Consider the following 15654-nt stretch of genomic DNA (forward strand, 5'->3'; position numbering starts at 1 on the left):
TCCTCAAGGAAGCCAAAATGTTTCATCTGCAATCATGTCTACAACATGCTGATGTTGCTGTCATTAATAGTAATACACAGACCTATCAATGGTAGAGTCACCCTACACAAAAATATAGCCTTGCAAGTAGGGTTACACTATTCCCATGTAAACAGGCCCTTATTAGTTTGGTAACTAAACAATACAACAGGAAGTCCAAAAATATTTTCAAGAATCAAAGAAGAAATGAAACCCAACAAACTCATTTAGTATTTAATGTAGTGTTTCGTCTTGGTCTTTTAAAATTATGAAATTCAAAATGCATGAAAATTCTTAAAAAGTTTTGTTTAAAGCGATGTTAAGCTAGCCGAGTATATTGGGTTGAACCCAATAATTTACCTTAAAATAAACTAATGCAGTGTTGCAATGATAATGTTGTTAAAGTGTAATCATTGTTACTATATATTTATACCAGCTGCTAAATTATTTAAGTCAGTATTCAACTACGCGTGAATCAATATATTACACAGACAATGTAGAAGGTTAAGCATAGTAGAATAGTGATGACATTAAGGCTTTGACGCAATATGTGGAGAAAATAACTCATTTCTTTAAGGCGAAAAAATTGAAAATGAAGGTAAAATCGCTCTATTTGTTAAGTCTTATGAAGCAAAACGTAGAAAGTTTGACGAGTTAAAGACATTGTGAATGTTTAGAAATTCAACACGGATTTCGGGGGATGAATTGATATCGATATCAGAATATTTCGAATTTGGTGTTCATTAGGTGTACTGTTAAGACATCGATTAGTCTAGGACCTATGACACAGAGAATATGTACCCCCTACATAGAAATAAACCACGTTAAAATTCAGACTCAAACTTAATAAGATTGTTTTGTTCCCATGAAAAACACGGTCGCTCCTGAATAAATTTTCATGAAGTCCGTTACGCGAAAGTTTCTTATTTTTATTACGTAAATGATTAATTTAATTTTCAGTACTCCTAATAAAAATTGTGGCATTTTTCATTTTGTGGATAAAAATTTATTTATTTATTTTAACTATTTTTAGGAGGTTCCAAATCAGCTGAAACACTGTACACAGAGACGTTTACTCACTGAACTAAAGTTGGATGAAAATTACGCAAGAAATGAACACTCTTTGTCTTCTTAAATACTGCCAGGTATTGCTTTTAAATTATTTCATTCAATGCAGAACTGATTATGGTCATTGTACACAAAATGAAGAATTAAGTGAGTATTTTAGTTAATATTCTAAGCAAATTCCACAGTTGTATTTGACAAAAATAGCCATTTACTTCCTTAATGATCTAATAAAAATAATAAATACCTTGACATGTTGAAATCCACCAGAACAAAACAAATGAAAGGAAGTCAAACTTTGCCATCTTGTATTCTGTCTATAAAGGTAAAGTGAAGATGCAACTTAAGTAAAATCACAGAACTGCTACAGAAATATATGATGTATTCCTTCATATTTTATGTATATTTTTGACTTCCTATAACCATTAATATTGAAGAAAACAAGAGCATCAGTAAAACTTCCTAAATTTTCGATAAAAAACATCCTCTGTTGTTGCCAGTAAAACAAGATTTTTTTGTTTTGTATTTTGCGGAAGTATTAAAGAACTTTCCACTATGATACATCTCAGACAACTTCTTAATTCCACAGGAAATTCCGTGAAATGTCAATGAAATTATTTATAAATGATCTTGTCCATCAATATTTGATAACATTTTAAATGATTCACTTTACCTTAAAGAATACTGAAGTAACTAAGCTGGCGAAAAATCTTCACGCGCTTCTTAAATAAACCAGCTAATTTTCCTCTTTTCAAAATTATTTCCGGGTCTCATGTTGTGCAAATATTTACATAAGTAATGAAAAGAATGTAAACGCCGTGACAACGCTGTCATATGTAACAGAGCGATCATATTTTATCAAAACCTCTCTCATGACAAGCCACGCAAATTGCCCAGAGTTGTTTTAAAAAAAGAATACCAGCCACACAATCTTTATTCTGTAATTTAATTAACTTAATGGTGCTTGTAGATGAATGTATAAATTATGAAAGCATACTTCGACACGCTGTGCCAATATCCATTTCCTAGTTGATCACAATGCTCTTGAAGACGATGAGCATCCATAAGTGGTTTTTGTAAGAAAATCATTGTGAAAAATAACATCTGTAAAATCGCTATTGCTGAAATATTCTTAGTAATTTTCACAATTTTAATGCACAATTAAAAATTTCTTATACTTTGTCTACAAAGAATTCCAGATGGGGACCTGGGAAAGCTTGATCCTCCCCCCTGCTTACCCTACCTATCTTACCAATGATCTTATCCTGCAGTTTTTAGATGAAAATACCAAACGTGGCTAGATTGAGAATGTTCTTGACGAGTCCCAGGGGGCATGCATCACTGAGAAATTTTTGATTTCGTAAAACAGTGAATCAAATGTTAAATAACCAAGTTGTCCTTTAACTTTTACCACTTCAACCCAAGCAACTTCAATTCAGATGGTTGGACTGCAAACTTCTGTTTAGCAAAGGACTCTACATGGATGACGTCAGACGACTTTGCTCTTTTTAATCGGGTATATTAGAATTTAAAATTGTTTAAAAAAGAGCAAATACCATGGTGAATGGTTAAAATAATAACGTAATAGTTCTTAAAAGAACTGTTTAAAACCAGAACACTAAACCCAACAATTCACGAAAACAAATTCAGAAATTAAAAGTACAAAAGTAATGTTCTATAATTTCTTTTAATCGTTATATTTACATTGTTTTCCCATTAGCTTAGAATCTTAAATGAAAGAAAATTTTACAAAATTTGAGGACAATATAGAATTGCAAATCCAGTTTAAAATAAAGCGTATTCACTCCCAAGTAAGACATTTGAATTTTACGAATCATTTCAGTGTAAGAAATAATTGAACATCTGCATTCTGCGGTATATATATATTTAGGCTATCTTCTACCTTAGGCTATCCTGCTCATCTGTCATTGATTATCATTAAAGATCAATGAATATTGTCCACTGATGAGCATAATTGAGATGTTTGTTTGCTGAAAACTACAATTGATGTTTATGGAATTGAAGCATTGTTTACACGAAGCAAGGATAGCACTATCCATGTGCAATGACTCACACATTACAATTTTGTTCACTAAATTGTTTTATATCGCAGTTTGCAGTCTTCCTAGAAATTTTTAAATTAAAAAATTCCTATTACCGCCCAAGCTTGCTGAAACAAAGCCACTCAATGTTAGCTTGTCTTTGGGGGCAGGTCAAATCTCACATCTACAGTAGACACGAAAATAAAGAAGCAAAATAATAATGATCACGAAATTGTTTTATTCGTAAACATCCCTTACACTAATGCATATGAAATCATTCAATCGTAAAGAAGCAATTCAAAGAGTTTTCCATCACACTCCTTGACATTGCTTGATTTTTCTATCGAGTTTCTACACTTAATTTCTATGTAAATAAAAGTTTAAATGGTTTAACCATGATAATTAAAATAACAAAAGTAAAACTACGATTAAAACAATATTCTATTCAAAATGCTGCGTTAAAGTCAGTGTGTAATGTTGTTGCCTTATAAAGGAAAGTAAAATACATTCACAAACTGTAGCATAGATGCCAAGATTTAAGTTTGTTCGTGGCAAACGATTATGTACACAGACACAATCATAAAGTATTCAGTTTAATACTGTTTAGAGATTAAATCTAGATTATCTAATGAAGAACAAAGTTAATCTTTATAAATGTAGTAAGTCTTTACGTACTCTTGTTTTATTAACGACGATCGCCAGTTCTAAAGGAAATTTACAATAAGATTAAACTACCATAATAAGAGAAAGAAAAGCATGTTTTCGGCATTTTTTAAAAAAATATTCAACAAATGAATCTATTTTTACTTTTACTTTTTTCTTCAACCATCAATTAATGACGTCGAGCTTTTGGATCTTTAAAAGATAAAGGATCTTTTCCAAAAGATAAAACTTACTATTCCTTCTTCTCATCTCCTTCTTTGTCACCGCCTTTCTTGTCGTCTTTTTTCTCGACAGGTGCCAGTTTACTCATATCAATACTGGCGTATTCAGTTGGTGCAGGACGATTTTTGTCTGGCTTTCTTTTAGGTTCATCTTTAAAGTCAAGGTAGGAGTATAACTAAATAAAAACATACGTATATATTGTCATTGTATATGTATATATTTTATCAGCTTGAAGATTTGTAATCCAGACATAATTCTTGTTCAAAATTGAAAGTTTCGCCGGATTGTAAATAACTAATAACTTCATAAATTCTGAAGAAGGCAGGAAGCATCGAGTCGAAAGCTCAATAAAATTATATATAAAAATCCGGAGAAACTTTCAATGTTCAACGATATATTTTCTCATATATACATAAGATGATAAAATATACATAGGTTTTTTATACATCGTAAATGACTTAATAAACACAGGACGTTAAATAAATGCAATAGCAGCCTAGAAAGGGAAAAAGGGGAGGGGGCTTTCAGTTGACACAAGGAGTTAAATAGAGAGACGTTTACATCATTCTCTATCACCATATTGTGAGAAAATAAAAACAAAGTCAAGACTAAATATACGGTTTCTTAGCCCAATCGATAACCCACTGTTAACAATAGCAACGTGTGAGGTGCGACTATTGGAGTCAAAGCGTTTATTAGAGAGAATCGTCTGATATAAAATCAAGTTTCAATGAAGCAATTCGTATGCATTGTTTTCAATTGCGTTTACAGGTCTTTGGGGATCATGTATTGCTGAATTGTATAAATTCCAAATGTCGCAGGTGTTTTCAAATATGAGCAGTTTTTTTTAAACACCCTGCATAATCTCCATGATGCATTCAAAATCATCACCATAATCCAACTAAAACAAAATAAATGCACAAATCTTATTTATAAATAATAAATGACAAATATCCACAACAAACCGGATTTCCTTCTCTGTTTTCTCTATCAATCGAGGCATATACAGGTGGTGGTGCTTTACTTGTTGATGGTTTATTTTCATCACCTGTTGATGGATTATTTACTGTTTCATATTGATTGCCAACGGATTCATAAGCATTTTCTCTAAGTTCTCCAGCCTCTTCATAATGATTGGGTTGTGCATTATTAGCTCCAGCTAAAGGTTCAACACCATTTTTACCGCTGCAACATTAACAACCATGATTAAATTTTGTACATGATATGGACGAAACGAAGAAAATATAGATACAACATTAATACAACAGTTCGTACTGTACGAAAAACAACAGCTTCTCTAACTTGCTCAAATCATGAAAATATTTTATTCAAAAGATGAGAAACAAAAAACACATTAACATCACATATCACACAAAGAAAATTAAAATGAATAATTCACTTACTGGTATCCTTTTTCTACAATAAACATAACACAAAAGTAGATACTTAATAATTTAGCATTATGATAACATATGATAACAAGATTGGAGCATTTTGATTGAGCATTGGATAGATTGAATTGAACATTTCCATTAAGTCTAAGGCAAAGGTCGAGATGTTAATTGCATTTTGTGGCTAGAGCTGAAGTTTCCTATAAAAGAGCAATTTGCTTAAATTTTCTTTTAAGGATTTTTAGCATCTCAGGTAGCGCATGCAAAGTGAACAGAAAGAGCTAATAGTATTTTAAACATAAATATGATTTTAAAGCATAGTAAATAAATTACCTTTCGTTTTGCAATAAGTAGATGAATATCTTGACAAATGCTTAAATGACAAATGCTAAAATAGCTATAGAGAAATCAGCTCAAATTATAATGTCAAAGAGATGAAAATGCTGACAGAATACTGAATGACAGAAATATCTATCGAAAAAAATGATAATAATTGACCAAAAAGAACAAATCAAATGAAAGAGTGAAACTCAATCTTTTTACCTTGGTTCATAGTGAAATTCTTAACATCAAATCTTTGCCCAGTGTAAACTTTCCTTCACAACGGTAAAAAGAACAATAAAAAAGCAAAATTTGATGCCACGGATCCGGGTGAAGCAGTCTGAGTCCATAGAGCACGCGCAGGAGCTGATTTACAATTTGAGTACGATCACAATTTTAGACGGCCAAACTACGACTAGCGTAAGAATGGCCATGTCCAAATCACTTACAAACCAGCGCACAGCGCGCTAGTCAGTAAAAGTCCAGATTAGTGGAATTTTCCCACTAATTTGGTAACTAATGAGATTTTTGCCCGCTGCTTCATAAAGCAATTTACTTTATGAAAATTTTCATTTGTAAAAAAGACTTTTTTTACAATCTTGTACTATCGTGTACAAATGCAAGTCAATGGAAGATGAATATTGACAAGACGTAAGTAATTCTGATTTACGTACAAAGTAGGATACTATCTCAAAAATTGATAAAAGTAAGATTTTAATTTTACCTGTGATGATAGTAAGATTTTTAACATAAGATAAATCATTTCCCAGTATATTCTTTGCTTCACAACGATATGAACCAGCGTTATTGAAGTTGACAGATTGAATGATGTATGTCTTATTATTACTGATAACTGCACCATTGTGATAAATAGTGTAGGTTGGTTCAGGATAACCATCTGATTCACAGGTTATTGTCACAGTTTGACCTTTTTTCAATGACATTGGACTGATAGTGATGTTGGTTTGTTGTGGTGGATCTGTAAAGAATAAAATTAAATTCAATATCCTACACAAACGTTTATAATGAGATCTGAAATGTCGCCTTGCAAACTTACATGTAGGTGTCACTGTCACTTCAATAGATTTTTCATCTCTATAACGTTGATCATTATAACTTTGTGCTTTACATGTGTAATTTCCACCATCATTCAATGTAACATTAGTGATTACTAATGTCTTACTTACAACTCCAACATCACCAATTATGTTGTTATCTTTATCAAACCATGTGACATTAGCAGGAGGGATACCTCCTTCACCTCTACATACACATGATACATTATCACCTTCATTTACAACCAGAGGAGTTGAACAATTAATTACCACTGTAGGTTTCACTGAAATTAAAAACAGAAAATTATAATTTCTTAAATCAGTTATGAAAAAGAAAATTAATAATGAGAGTATTCGTTAGTGTTAGGTGCATTTTTTTTAGGAGTGTTGGATCGATAACCTAACCAATAACAAGCCAGCACAAAGCCCGATTATCAGTCGCTAAAAGTAAAAATTAGTGGAAATTTTTCACTAAACTGCTATCCAATGAGATTTTTGCATTAAACCGCTGCATTATTAACCAATTTGCTTAAGAAATATTTCATTTGTAAAAAAGACTTTGATGTTGGAAAAGAACAACAACGTAACAATAATCATTCAACTTTCAAGATGCATATTAATAATAATTTTTAAAATTTTGAAAGTCAATCGCGTGACCGACTAAACCTAAAGAATATTGACTTATTATGAAGCCTAGAAAACTATCATTCGTCTTCGAAGAACTATAAACAAATCATAGTCGTCTAAGGCTCTTGATAACCTATTTAATGAGGATATGCAATAGGCAAAGTTAACAGCTAGGTGACGACAGATGCATACGTCAGTGCAGTAGGCAGCGAAAGGGGCATATGAGGCGTAGGCTTAAGAGTCAATCCTAATTGGCAGTGGTAGTCTTTCAGCAAAACGAATCTAAATCTCGCCAACAAAGAAAAATATATAACTATCTTCATTGTTCAGCACAATCTTGTACTATTGTGTACAAATGGGATGAAACTGAACAGTCGTAATTTGTTCATGTACAATGTAGAATACTAGCCCAAAAATTGATGAAGTAAAATTTTAATTCTACCTCTGATGATAGTAAGATTTTTAACATCGGATAAATCATTTCTCAGTTTATTTTTTGCTTCACAACGATATGAACCAGCGTTATTGAAGTTGACAGATTGAATGATGTATGTCTTATTATTACTGATAACTGCACCATTATGATAAATAGTGTAGGTTGGTTCAGGATAACCATCTGATTCACAGGTTATTGTCACAGTTTGACCTTTTTTTACTGTCATTGGACTGATGGTAATATTGGTTTCATGTGGTCGATCTGTAAAGAATAAAATTAAATTCAATATCCTACACAAACGTTTATGAGATCTGAAATGCCGCCTTGCAAACTTACATGTAGGTGTCACTGTTATTTCAATGGATTTTTCATCTCTATAATGTTGATCATTATGACTCTGTGCTTTACATCTGTAAATTCCACCATCATTCACTGTAACATTAGTGATTACTAATGTCTTACTTACAACTCCAACATCACCAATTATGTTGTTATCTTTATCAAACCATGTGACATTAGCAGGAGGGTTACCTCCTTCACCTCTACATACACATGATACATTATCACCTTCATCCACAACCAGAGGAGTTGAACAATTAATTACCACTGTAGGTTTCACTGAAATTAAAAACAGAAAATTATCCTTTCTTAAATTAGTTATGAAAAAGAAAATTAATAATGAGAGTATTCGTTAGTGTTAGGTGCATTTTCTTAGGAGTGTTCAATTGATGACCTAACCAGTCACAAGCCAGCACAAAGCCCGCTCATCACTTGCTAAAAGTCCAGATTAGTGGAAATTTTTCACTAAACTGCTATCCAATGAGATTTTTGCCTTAAACCGCTGCATTGTTAAGCAATTTGCTTAATGAAAATCTTATTTGTAAAAAAGACTTTGATGTTGGAAAAGAACAACAACGTAACAATAATCACTCAAATTTCAAGCTGTATATTAATAATAAACTTTGAAACTTTGAAAGTCAATCGCGTGACCGACTAGACATAAACAATATTGACTTATTATGAAGCCAAAACAACTATCGTTGGTCTTCGAAAAACTATAAACAAATCATAGTCGTCTAAGACCCTTGATAACCTATTTAATGAGGATATGGAATAGGCAAAGTTAACAGCTAGGTGACGACAGATGCATACGTCAGCGCAGCACGCAGCGAAAGGGGCATATGCCGTGGCGTAGCTAGGAAAAATAGTCACTCTCGCCAATCCATCTCGCGCCGGAGGCGCGACCCCACTAGGGGGGTCCGGGGGAAAATTTTGAAATCCAGAGCCTTGGAAACAGCATTTCCTGCGATTTCGAGGGCGAATTATTTGTTGTACAATAATTTATAAAAACCCATTTTTGTTAGCTGCATTCTTAATGTGGCAATCGTTGAAACTGCAACTAGTTAAAAAGGTACTAAAGGTGGCTCAGAGAAAAGTTACGCAGGAGACAATTGTCCCCTAAAACATAATTTACTCATCACTGCCCCTGCATAAACAGAAGAAATTTGTATTAGCACAAAAAATAATATAGTATACGACACTTCTAAAGTGCATAGAGAGATTTTTCTTAGCATTCTACTTGTTAGTTTAAACTTGTTTAGATTGGGGCAAGTAGACAGGGATGGCTTTATTCTTTAAAGTTATGCTTAATTTTCTCAATGAAGTACCATGTATTATACGAACAAATATCAAAACACATACTATACTCATCATTTATAAAGAAAGGCCAGCCTCCTGGGTTTTCTACAAATTTTTCAACCACCTCGTTATGCAACACCTCTGATTCCTCTTTCTTTTCAATGATATCTTTGTGAATAGATATTCTACACAAAGAGCTAAGCCGACCTTGACCCATTCTATTTCTTAAATAGCTTTTACCCTTTTAAGCAAGAAAACGACCTCTCTACTGAAGCACTTGCCACTGCCAACACACCATTCAATTTTAACAAATTTACCACTTGACCTAAACTCGACTGGAGATTAAATTTGAAGATGTATTTAAGAACCTCATTACTGCACTCTTTGTGAAAGTCCTTGTCGTTGTAAATGAAGGAAAGTTGACTCTCCAAAGTTTGGATGTCAAAAGAGGACTATACTTATCTTTGAGAAGATTGATCTTCTCCTGTGGAACTATGCCCTTCCATGTAGTAAATAGTTTAGGATTTACAAGGTCTAAAAACTCGAACTGATTAATATCTTGAAATCGTTCACTTAACATGCCTTTAATGGAATCAATAATCTCAAAATAAAGCTGTTTGTAATTGTATCTACTATCTGCTCTGGTTGCTGGTGGGCCTACTTTTCTAGTGCAGTTTGGTAAAACTCGGTGAAAGCTTGATCTGTGAAGTGACACAATAAACTGCTTGAAATTGTCAATCTTGCTTATGCCATAGTTAAAATGGGTTTCCCTATTTTGAAGAATGGAATACAAAATTGTGGACTGTTCTAAAATCCTGTAAAAAACACACACTAGAAAACAAAAGAGAAAGCTATCAAGATAATGCAGTAAGCCACTTATTTTACTTAATGACTCATCATCCCACCCAGCTGGTTGTTCAAGTACCCCTCAAAAATATCTAAAAGTTTTTCATAGTTTTGTGCAATACATTGATTAATCTAGAGCGATAATACCATCTTGTTTCACCAGGGGCAGGAAACTCAAGGTTGTTAGATGTGAGAAAAGCTTTTCTTTTTGGGGCATTGCTTGTACATGTGCTGAATGTAGTTATATTAATAAAAAAGATTTTAACAGGAGAAATTGATGAGGCTGACTGGCATAGGACCAGGTTCAATCTATGAGCTGCACAATGAACAAAATGAGCAAAAGGATACTCTTGTCAAACCAATGCTTGAACACCATTGATATGGCCAGACATGACAGAAGCACCATCATATGTTTGTAAAACCAGTTTTTCTTTTATATTAGAATACTCACCAAGTTTATCTTTGACAACTTGTGATATTGCTGTGGCATTTCTGTTCATACTTACATCCACAAATCCTAATTGCCTCTCCATAATTTCACTTGCTTTGTCAAACCGAGCAATAACACTTAGCTGCTCTTTGGTGGAGACATCAGATGCTTCATCAACCTGAATACTCATAAATGTGCAATCATTTATTTCCTTTCTGATTTCATCTTCAATAATTGAATCAAGACAGCTGATAAGACCATTTTGAATTTCTGGGAGACTCCAGTAAATCTTCTGTCACCAACTATATCAGATTCTGCTAGTCTACTGTGCAGTCGACGCTCAAATACAGAATCAAACTTAGCAAAACATTCGAGCAACTCTCTATAATTACCTTTGTTCAAGCTACCTTCGGACTCATTGTGACCTCTAAATGGCAACTCTTGCTTTGACAAATACAGCACGGCCTCAGTAACAGTTTTAAAATTTCTCGATTTTGTCTTACCTCCTCATTGTGACGCTGAATCTCATTTCTTCTAGCGAGGGACATAAGACAATCAATTCGTTCACTAGCTCCATACGTTTTCCATGTCTTAAATGCAGTCAAATGCGATTTAGATTTTTCATGCTTCTTAGCATCAGACATAATACTCCGCATATCGTTGTAGCCATTCTTAGTCCACGATGGCGATGTTTTGGGAAAACATTAGACATGGCCAACAAAACACTTTCTGCAAGGTTGTACTGCCACACAGCCAGTCCTTCGCCTCATACCAATCTCTCTGAAATGCTCTTCCCTTATTTTGGATAGTTAAATCAGGAGTAGGCCGTTCATGAACGATAACATTCTGTTCGACCGACGATCGAGCAGAGAACGGTTTAGCTAATAAGCTATTTACTAAATCAACATCAGTTGAGCAAATCGCAGTCGCACTTGAAGCCATTGTGTCATACACAAATACAAAATAGCAATTTGAGAGTAAACACAATGGAAAATTAATACCGACAATGACACGTAATTTGATAATCACTAATCGCTGTACTCGTATTAAAAGGTCGAATAATTACAACCTCCGCCAATTTAAAATAGCGGGAGTTCGACTATAAAACAGCAGATTTGAGCATGCGTCAAGTCCCTTAGCCAACCAGAATTCAAAACTTCTTATATAGAATTATATTGTATGTTCCGCCCTCTGAAGATGGGCGGAATACGTGGAGAATCGCGCGAGTATGCAATGTGCGAGAAAAGGCGGTTGCTAGGTTACATAACAAATCTTGAGATTTTGCTGTATTACGATTAGGAACCACCTAATAAAAGCGTAAATATGAACGAATAAAACATAATATTACAAATTGTTCGTGAAATAATGTATATCTTATGTCCAAATAGAATATTTATTATTTTTTTGGGAAATTTCTACTCCCGCCGGGCGGGAGTAGCGGGACCGCTAGCTACGCCACTGGGCATATGAGGCGTAGGCTTAAGAGTCAATCATAATTGGCAGTGGTAGTCTTTCAGCAAAACGAATCTAAATCTCGCCAACAAAGAAAAATGTATAACTATCTTCCTTGTTCAGAACAATCTTGTACTAACGTGTACAAATGGGATAAAACTGAACAGTCGTAATTTGTTCATGTACAATGCAGAATACTAGCCCAAAAATTGATGAAGTAAAATTTTAATTTTACCTTTGATGATAGTAAGATTTTTAACTTGAGATGAATCATTTCCCAGTTTATTCTTTGCTTCACAACGATATGAACCAGCGTGATTGAAGTTGACAGATTGAATGATGTATGTCTTATTATTACTGATAACTGCACCATTATGATAAATAGTGTAGGTTGGTTCAGGATAACCATCTGATTCACAGGTTATTTTCACATTTTGACCTTTATTTACTGACATTGGACTGATGGTGATCTTGGTTTGTTGTGGTGGATCTGTAAAGAATAAAATTAAATTCAACATTCTACACAAACGTTTATAATGAGATCTGAAATGTTGTCTTACAAACTTACAAGTACCTTTCACTGTTACTTCAATGGATTTTTCATCTCTAAAACGTGGATCATTATGACTTTGTGCTTTACATGTGTAATTTCCACCATCATTCAATGTAACATTAGTGATTACTAATGTCTTATTTACAACTCCAACACCACCAATTATGTTGTTATCTTTATCAAACCACATGACATTAGCAGGAGGGTTACCTCCTTCACCTCTACATACACATGACACATTATCACCTTCATTCACAACCAGAGGAGTTGAACAATTGATTATCACGTTTGGTTTAGCTGAAAACAAAAACAGAAATTTTTCAGTCAATATTCAAAATAGAGAAAAAAATGAGTATATGGTAAAAAGTAATTGATAAATAAAATCAAGTTTTTTTAAACATAGCAACCCGCATTAGGAATTTAGGAAAGCAACATTTTACATAACTTCGATAAGTTTTATTGACTATAGGAGAGCAATTGCCATGGTGAATGGACTGAAACCAAATAAAAAACCACGAAAACCTAGATAAAACCGAGAAAAAAACTAAACAGAAAAACTAACCAGAAAAAAACAAAGAAAAAATCAAATGTTCGAAAAAGAACTGTTTTAGAATTAGAGCATTAACCTGAAAATTCTGAAAATAACTGTTTTAGAAATTTAAGACACAGCAAAACAAATTGATCAAATCCTCCAACCGTTTGACAGAGGAGTGCATATCAGGCAATGGTGCGTTGCCAAAGGTCGGTAGGTATGAACTTATTGATGCTTTGACTTGTAAGCAAGTAAACAATGGGAAATCATAAGTTGGATTATACATCCGCTGTTCATACACATTTTTGGTAGGAGTGCATTACAACTCGTTGATCGATACACATCCTGTAAAAGAACTTGGTGGAGATGGTAAACCCATCTTTGTAGCCACAAATGACCTTTTCATTACATACATGTTTGTTGTTTGTCAAATGGATGTTGAAACCTCTGAAATCAAGTGGATTGAAAAAGCAAGAAATGCAAAGTCTAGCGTGGTTAATATCGAACGCATCTTCATTGGCAAACGTAGTCGCAAAATTCATAGAAACCATCGCTATGCTTCGGACCGTGTACTTGGTGTGGCAAAAAGAAGATTGCCATTCATTGAAATCAACGAAAGTTCAGACAATGGAAGTATAAAAAAGTGATGAAAGAACTTCATTGGTTGATTTCACTTACTGATTTCACTTACGAAAGTTTGTGGCAAAGTCAAATTAGGACATTCGGTAAAACGAATAAACAGAGTAAAACGACGAGCGGAACATATATAAGTAAACAGGTATAACAAAAACATTTCAATATAAGAATAGTGGAGACAAAACACCAAAACAAATACTGAAGACATTATTGAAGCCATCTGACTATTGAACAACATGCAAGATCATACCAAATAGTGTTTTTCATAACATGTGCTGCCATTTGAATTATGCTGACTTGAAAATGAGTTGAAAAGCCACGACATGGGCTCAAGGAAAAAGAATGTTTAACATTATTTGTATTTCTTTTAAAGACGATAAGGTGATTTTGGCTAATGAGTTGGATGAAAGCTTCGAAAAATTGTAAGCAATGAAGAAAACACATTACAAAAATAGTTCTTCGCCAGTTCTCAAGAAGATTTTCTCAAATTGAAAAGGTAAAGGTAAATTGGCAACGCTTAGTAAGGCACATGATTGTGTATCTTCAACACGTGAAAAGAAAGAGTCAATACTTCTTTCAAATTAATTTTCAAAGAAATTATCAATTTAAGCAAACTATGTTTATCTACAAACGAAACAGAGAGATCTCTTTTTGGACGTGCCAAGTACCCTGTATTCATTAAGCTCCAACAGAAGAGCAACGCTTCAATTAATATTGAGAACAAAACTAAGAGCATGGTGCGTTTTAATGTGACGTCAAAGAGGTCGTTGAACACCTTGAAAAAGAATATTTTTCCTTTGACGAGACTATCACGAGAATATCCAGATTCTGGTTTTGTAAGTGTTGATCTTGTCTTTGCATTAAAGCCATTTCTTCTGTGTTGGAGACAAAAAGTTTACTTACTTTCCTGATTGTGGACAGCAGGCTTGAATCAATATTCAACTCTCTCTTTTGTCCAAAGGAGAACAGTTAAGAAATCAGCAGATTTTATCTTTTGTTTTTTCATGAACATGTAGTTAAATCAGCTTAATGTTTCTGACCTAATCATTTTGTGCCTAAAGTATTTTTCCCAGCCAAACTGAAAGGACAATTTCGGGTCCAACATGCTCAGTGCCATAAAAAAAGTGACAGAAGAAAGGTCTGAAAATATCAGTAAGTTTTCACAAAAGTGGAAAAACCTGATATTATTTCTTGGGCTAGAGAAATAGGTGCTGTTTCTGAAGAAACCATTGAAGATATGCATGTAAAGCCTTACTTTATTCACAATTTGATGTAGCTACTAATCACGAAAGAGCTAAAGGTCTAAAAATGTCTGATATTTTTTTTGTTAATTAAAAATGCTTTTAAACCGGTTGAAAATTACATTTTACCTTCTTTAGGTGAAAAAGCTAAAAAGTCGTTTAGATATGAATGGCTCGCAGATTTTTTCTGGCTGTGTTATTCATCTGTGATACAAACACTTTAACATAGATTATTCAAATCAAAAAGATGTCTTAAAATTTCCTTTTAAATTAAAACAAAACAAAACAAGTCTTAACATTTGTTTTCGCTCAACGGCTCAAGTATTTAGCTACAGGATTCCAGACCGCGGTCAAATATATTCGATTACGCCCGATGCTACAATATAGATTACATGAAGGCTTGGATAACCCACTGCTAAGTTAAATAAATATACCTTACTTGCAATAGACACGTTTACAGATGACTCAATAGGATTAGCAGTTAGG

General features: G+C 33.5%; 2 protein-coding genes and 1 long non-coding RNA gene across 6 annotated transcripts in view; all 3 read right to left on the reverse strand.

Moving 5' to 3' along the window:
• Positions 1–5303, reverse strand: part of LOC124451726 — a 32511-nt gene extending 27208 nt beyond the window's left edge. The window contains exons 1-4 of one of the 4 annotated variants that reach the window (XR_006950621.1): positions 4976–5303; positions 4022–4185; positions 3801–3829; positions 1321–1400 (exon numbers count right to left, since the gene is read on the reverse strand). This is a non-coding gene — a long non-coding RNA (uncharacterized LOC124451726). Of the gene's footprint in view, positions 1–1320; positions 1401–3343; positions 3830–4021; positions 4186–4975 lie in introns of those variants that run through there. The other 3 variants (XR_006950622.1, XR_006950619.1, XR_006950620.1) reach the window with 3 other exon arrangements.
• The window catches only part of LOC124452309 (hemicentin-1-like), a 275710-nt gene that overhangs the window by 100628 nt on the left and 159428 nt on the right, over positions 1–15654 (reverse strand). The window contains exons 11-14 of the mRNA XM_047002889.1: positions 8177–8458; positions 7847–8101; positions 6780–7061; positions 6447–6701 (exon numbers count right to left, since the gene is read on the reverse strand). Of these exons, the coding sequence (XP_046858845.1) occupies positions 6447–6701; positions 6780–7061; positions 7847–8101; positions 8177–8458 (1074 nt within the window). The remainder of the gene's footprint in view (positions 1–6446; positions 6702–6779; positions 7062–7846; positions 8102–8176; positions 8459–15654) is intronic.
• The window catches only part of LOC124451707 (carcinoembryonic antigen-related cell adhesion molecule 1-like), a 13355-nt gene continuing 9721 nt past the window's right edge, over positions 12021–15654 (reverse strand). The window contains exons 4-6 of the mRNA XM_047002328.1: positions 12781–13056; positions 12442–12696; positions 12021–12060 (exon numbers count right to left, since the gene is read on the reverse strand). Coding sequence (XP_046858284.1) covers positions 12050–12060; positions 12442–12696; positions 12781–13056 — 542 coding nt within the window. The 3' untranslated portion in view covers positions 12021–12049. The remainder of the gene's footprint in view (positions 12061–12441; positions 12697–12780; positions 13057–15654) is intronic.

Source organism: Xenia sp. Carnegie-2017, unplaced genomic scaffold (genome assembly GCF_021976095.1).
Source record: "Xenia sp. Carnegie-2017 unplaced genomic scaffold, XeniaSp_v1 HiC_scaffold_24, whole genome shotgun sequence".
NCBI classification, from domain to species: Eukaryota; Metazoa; Cnidaria; class Anthozoa; order Malacalcyonacea; family Xeniidae; genus Xenia; species Xenia sp. Carnegie-2017.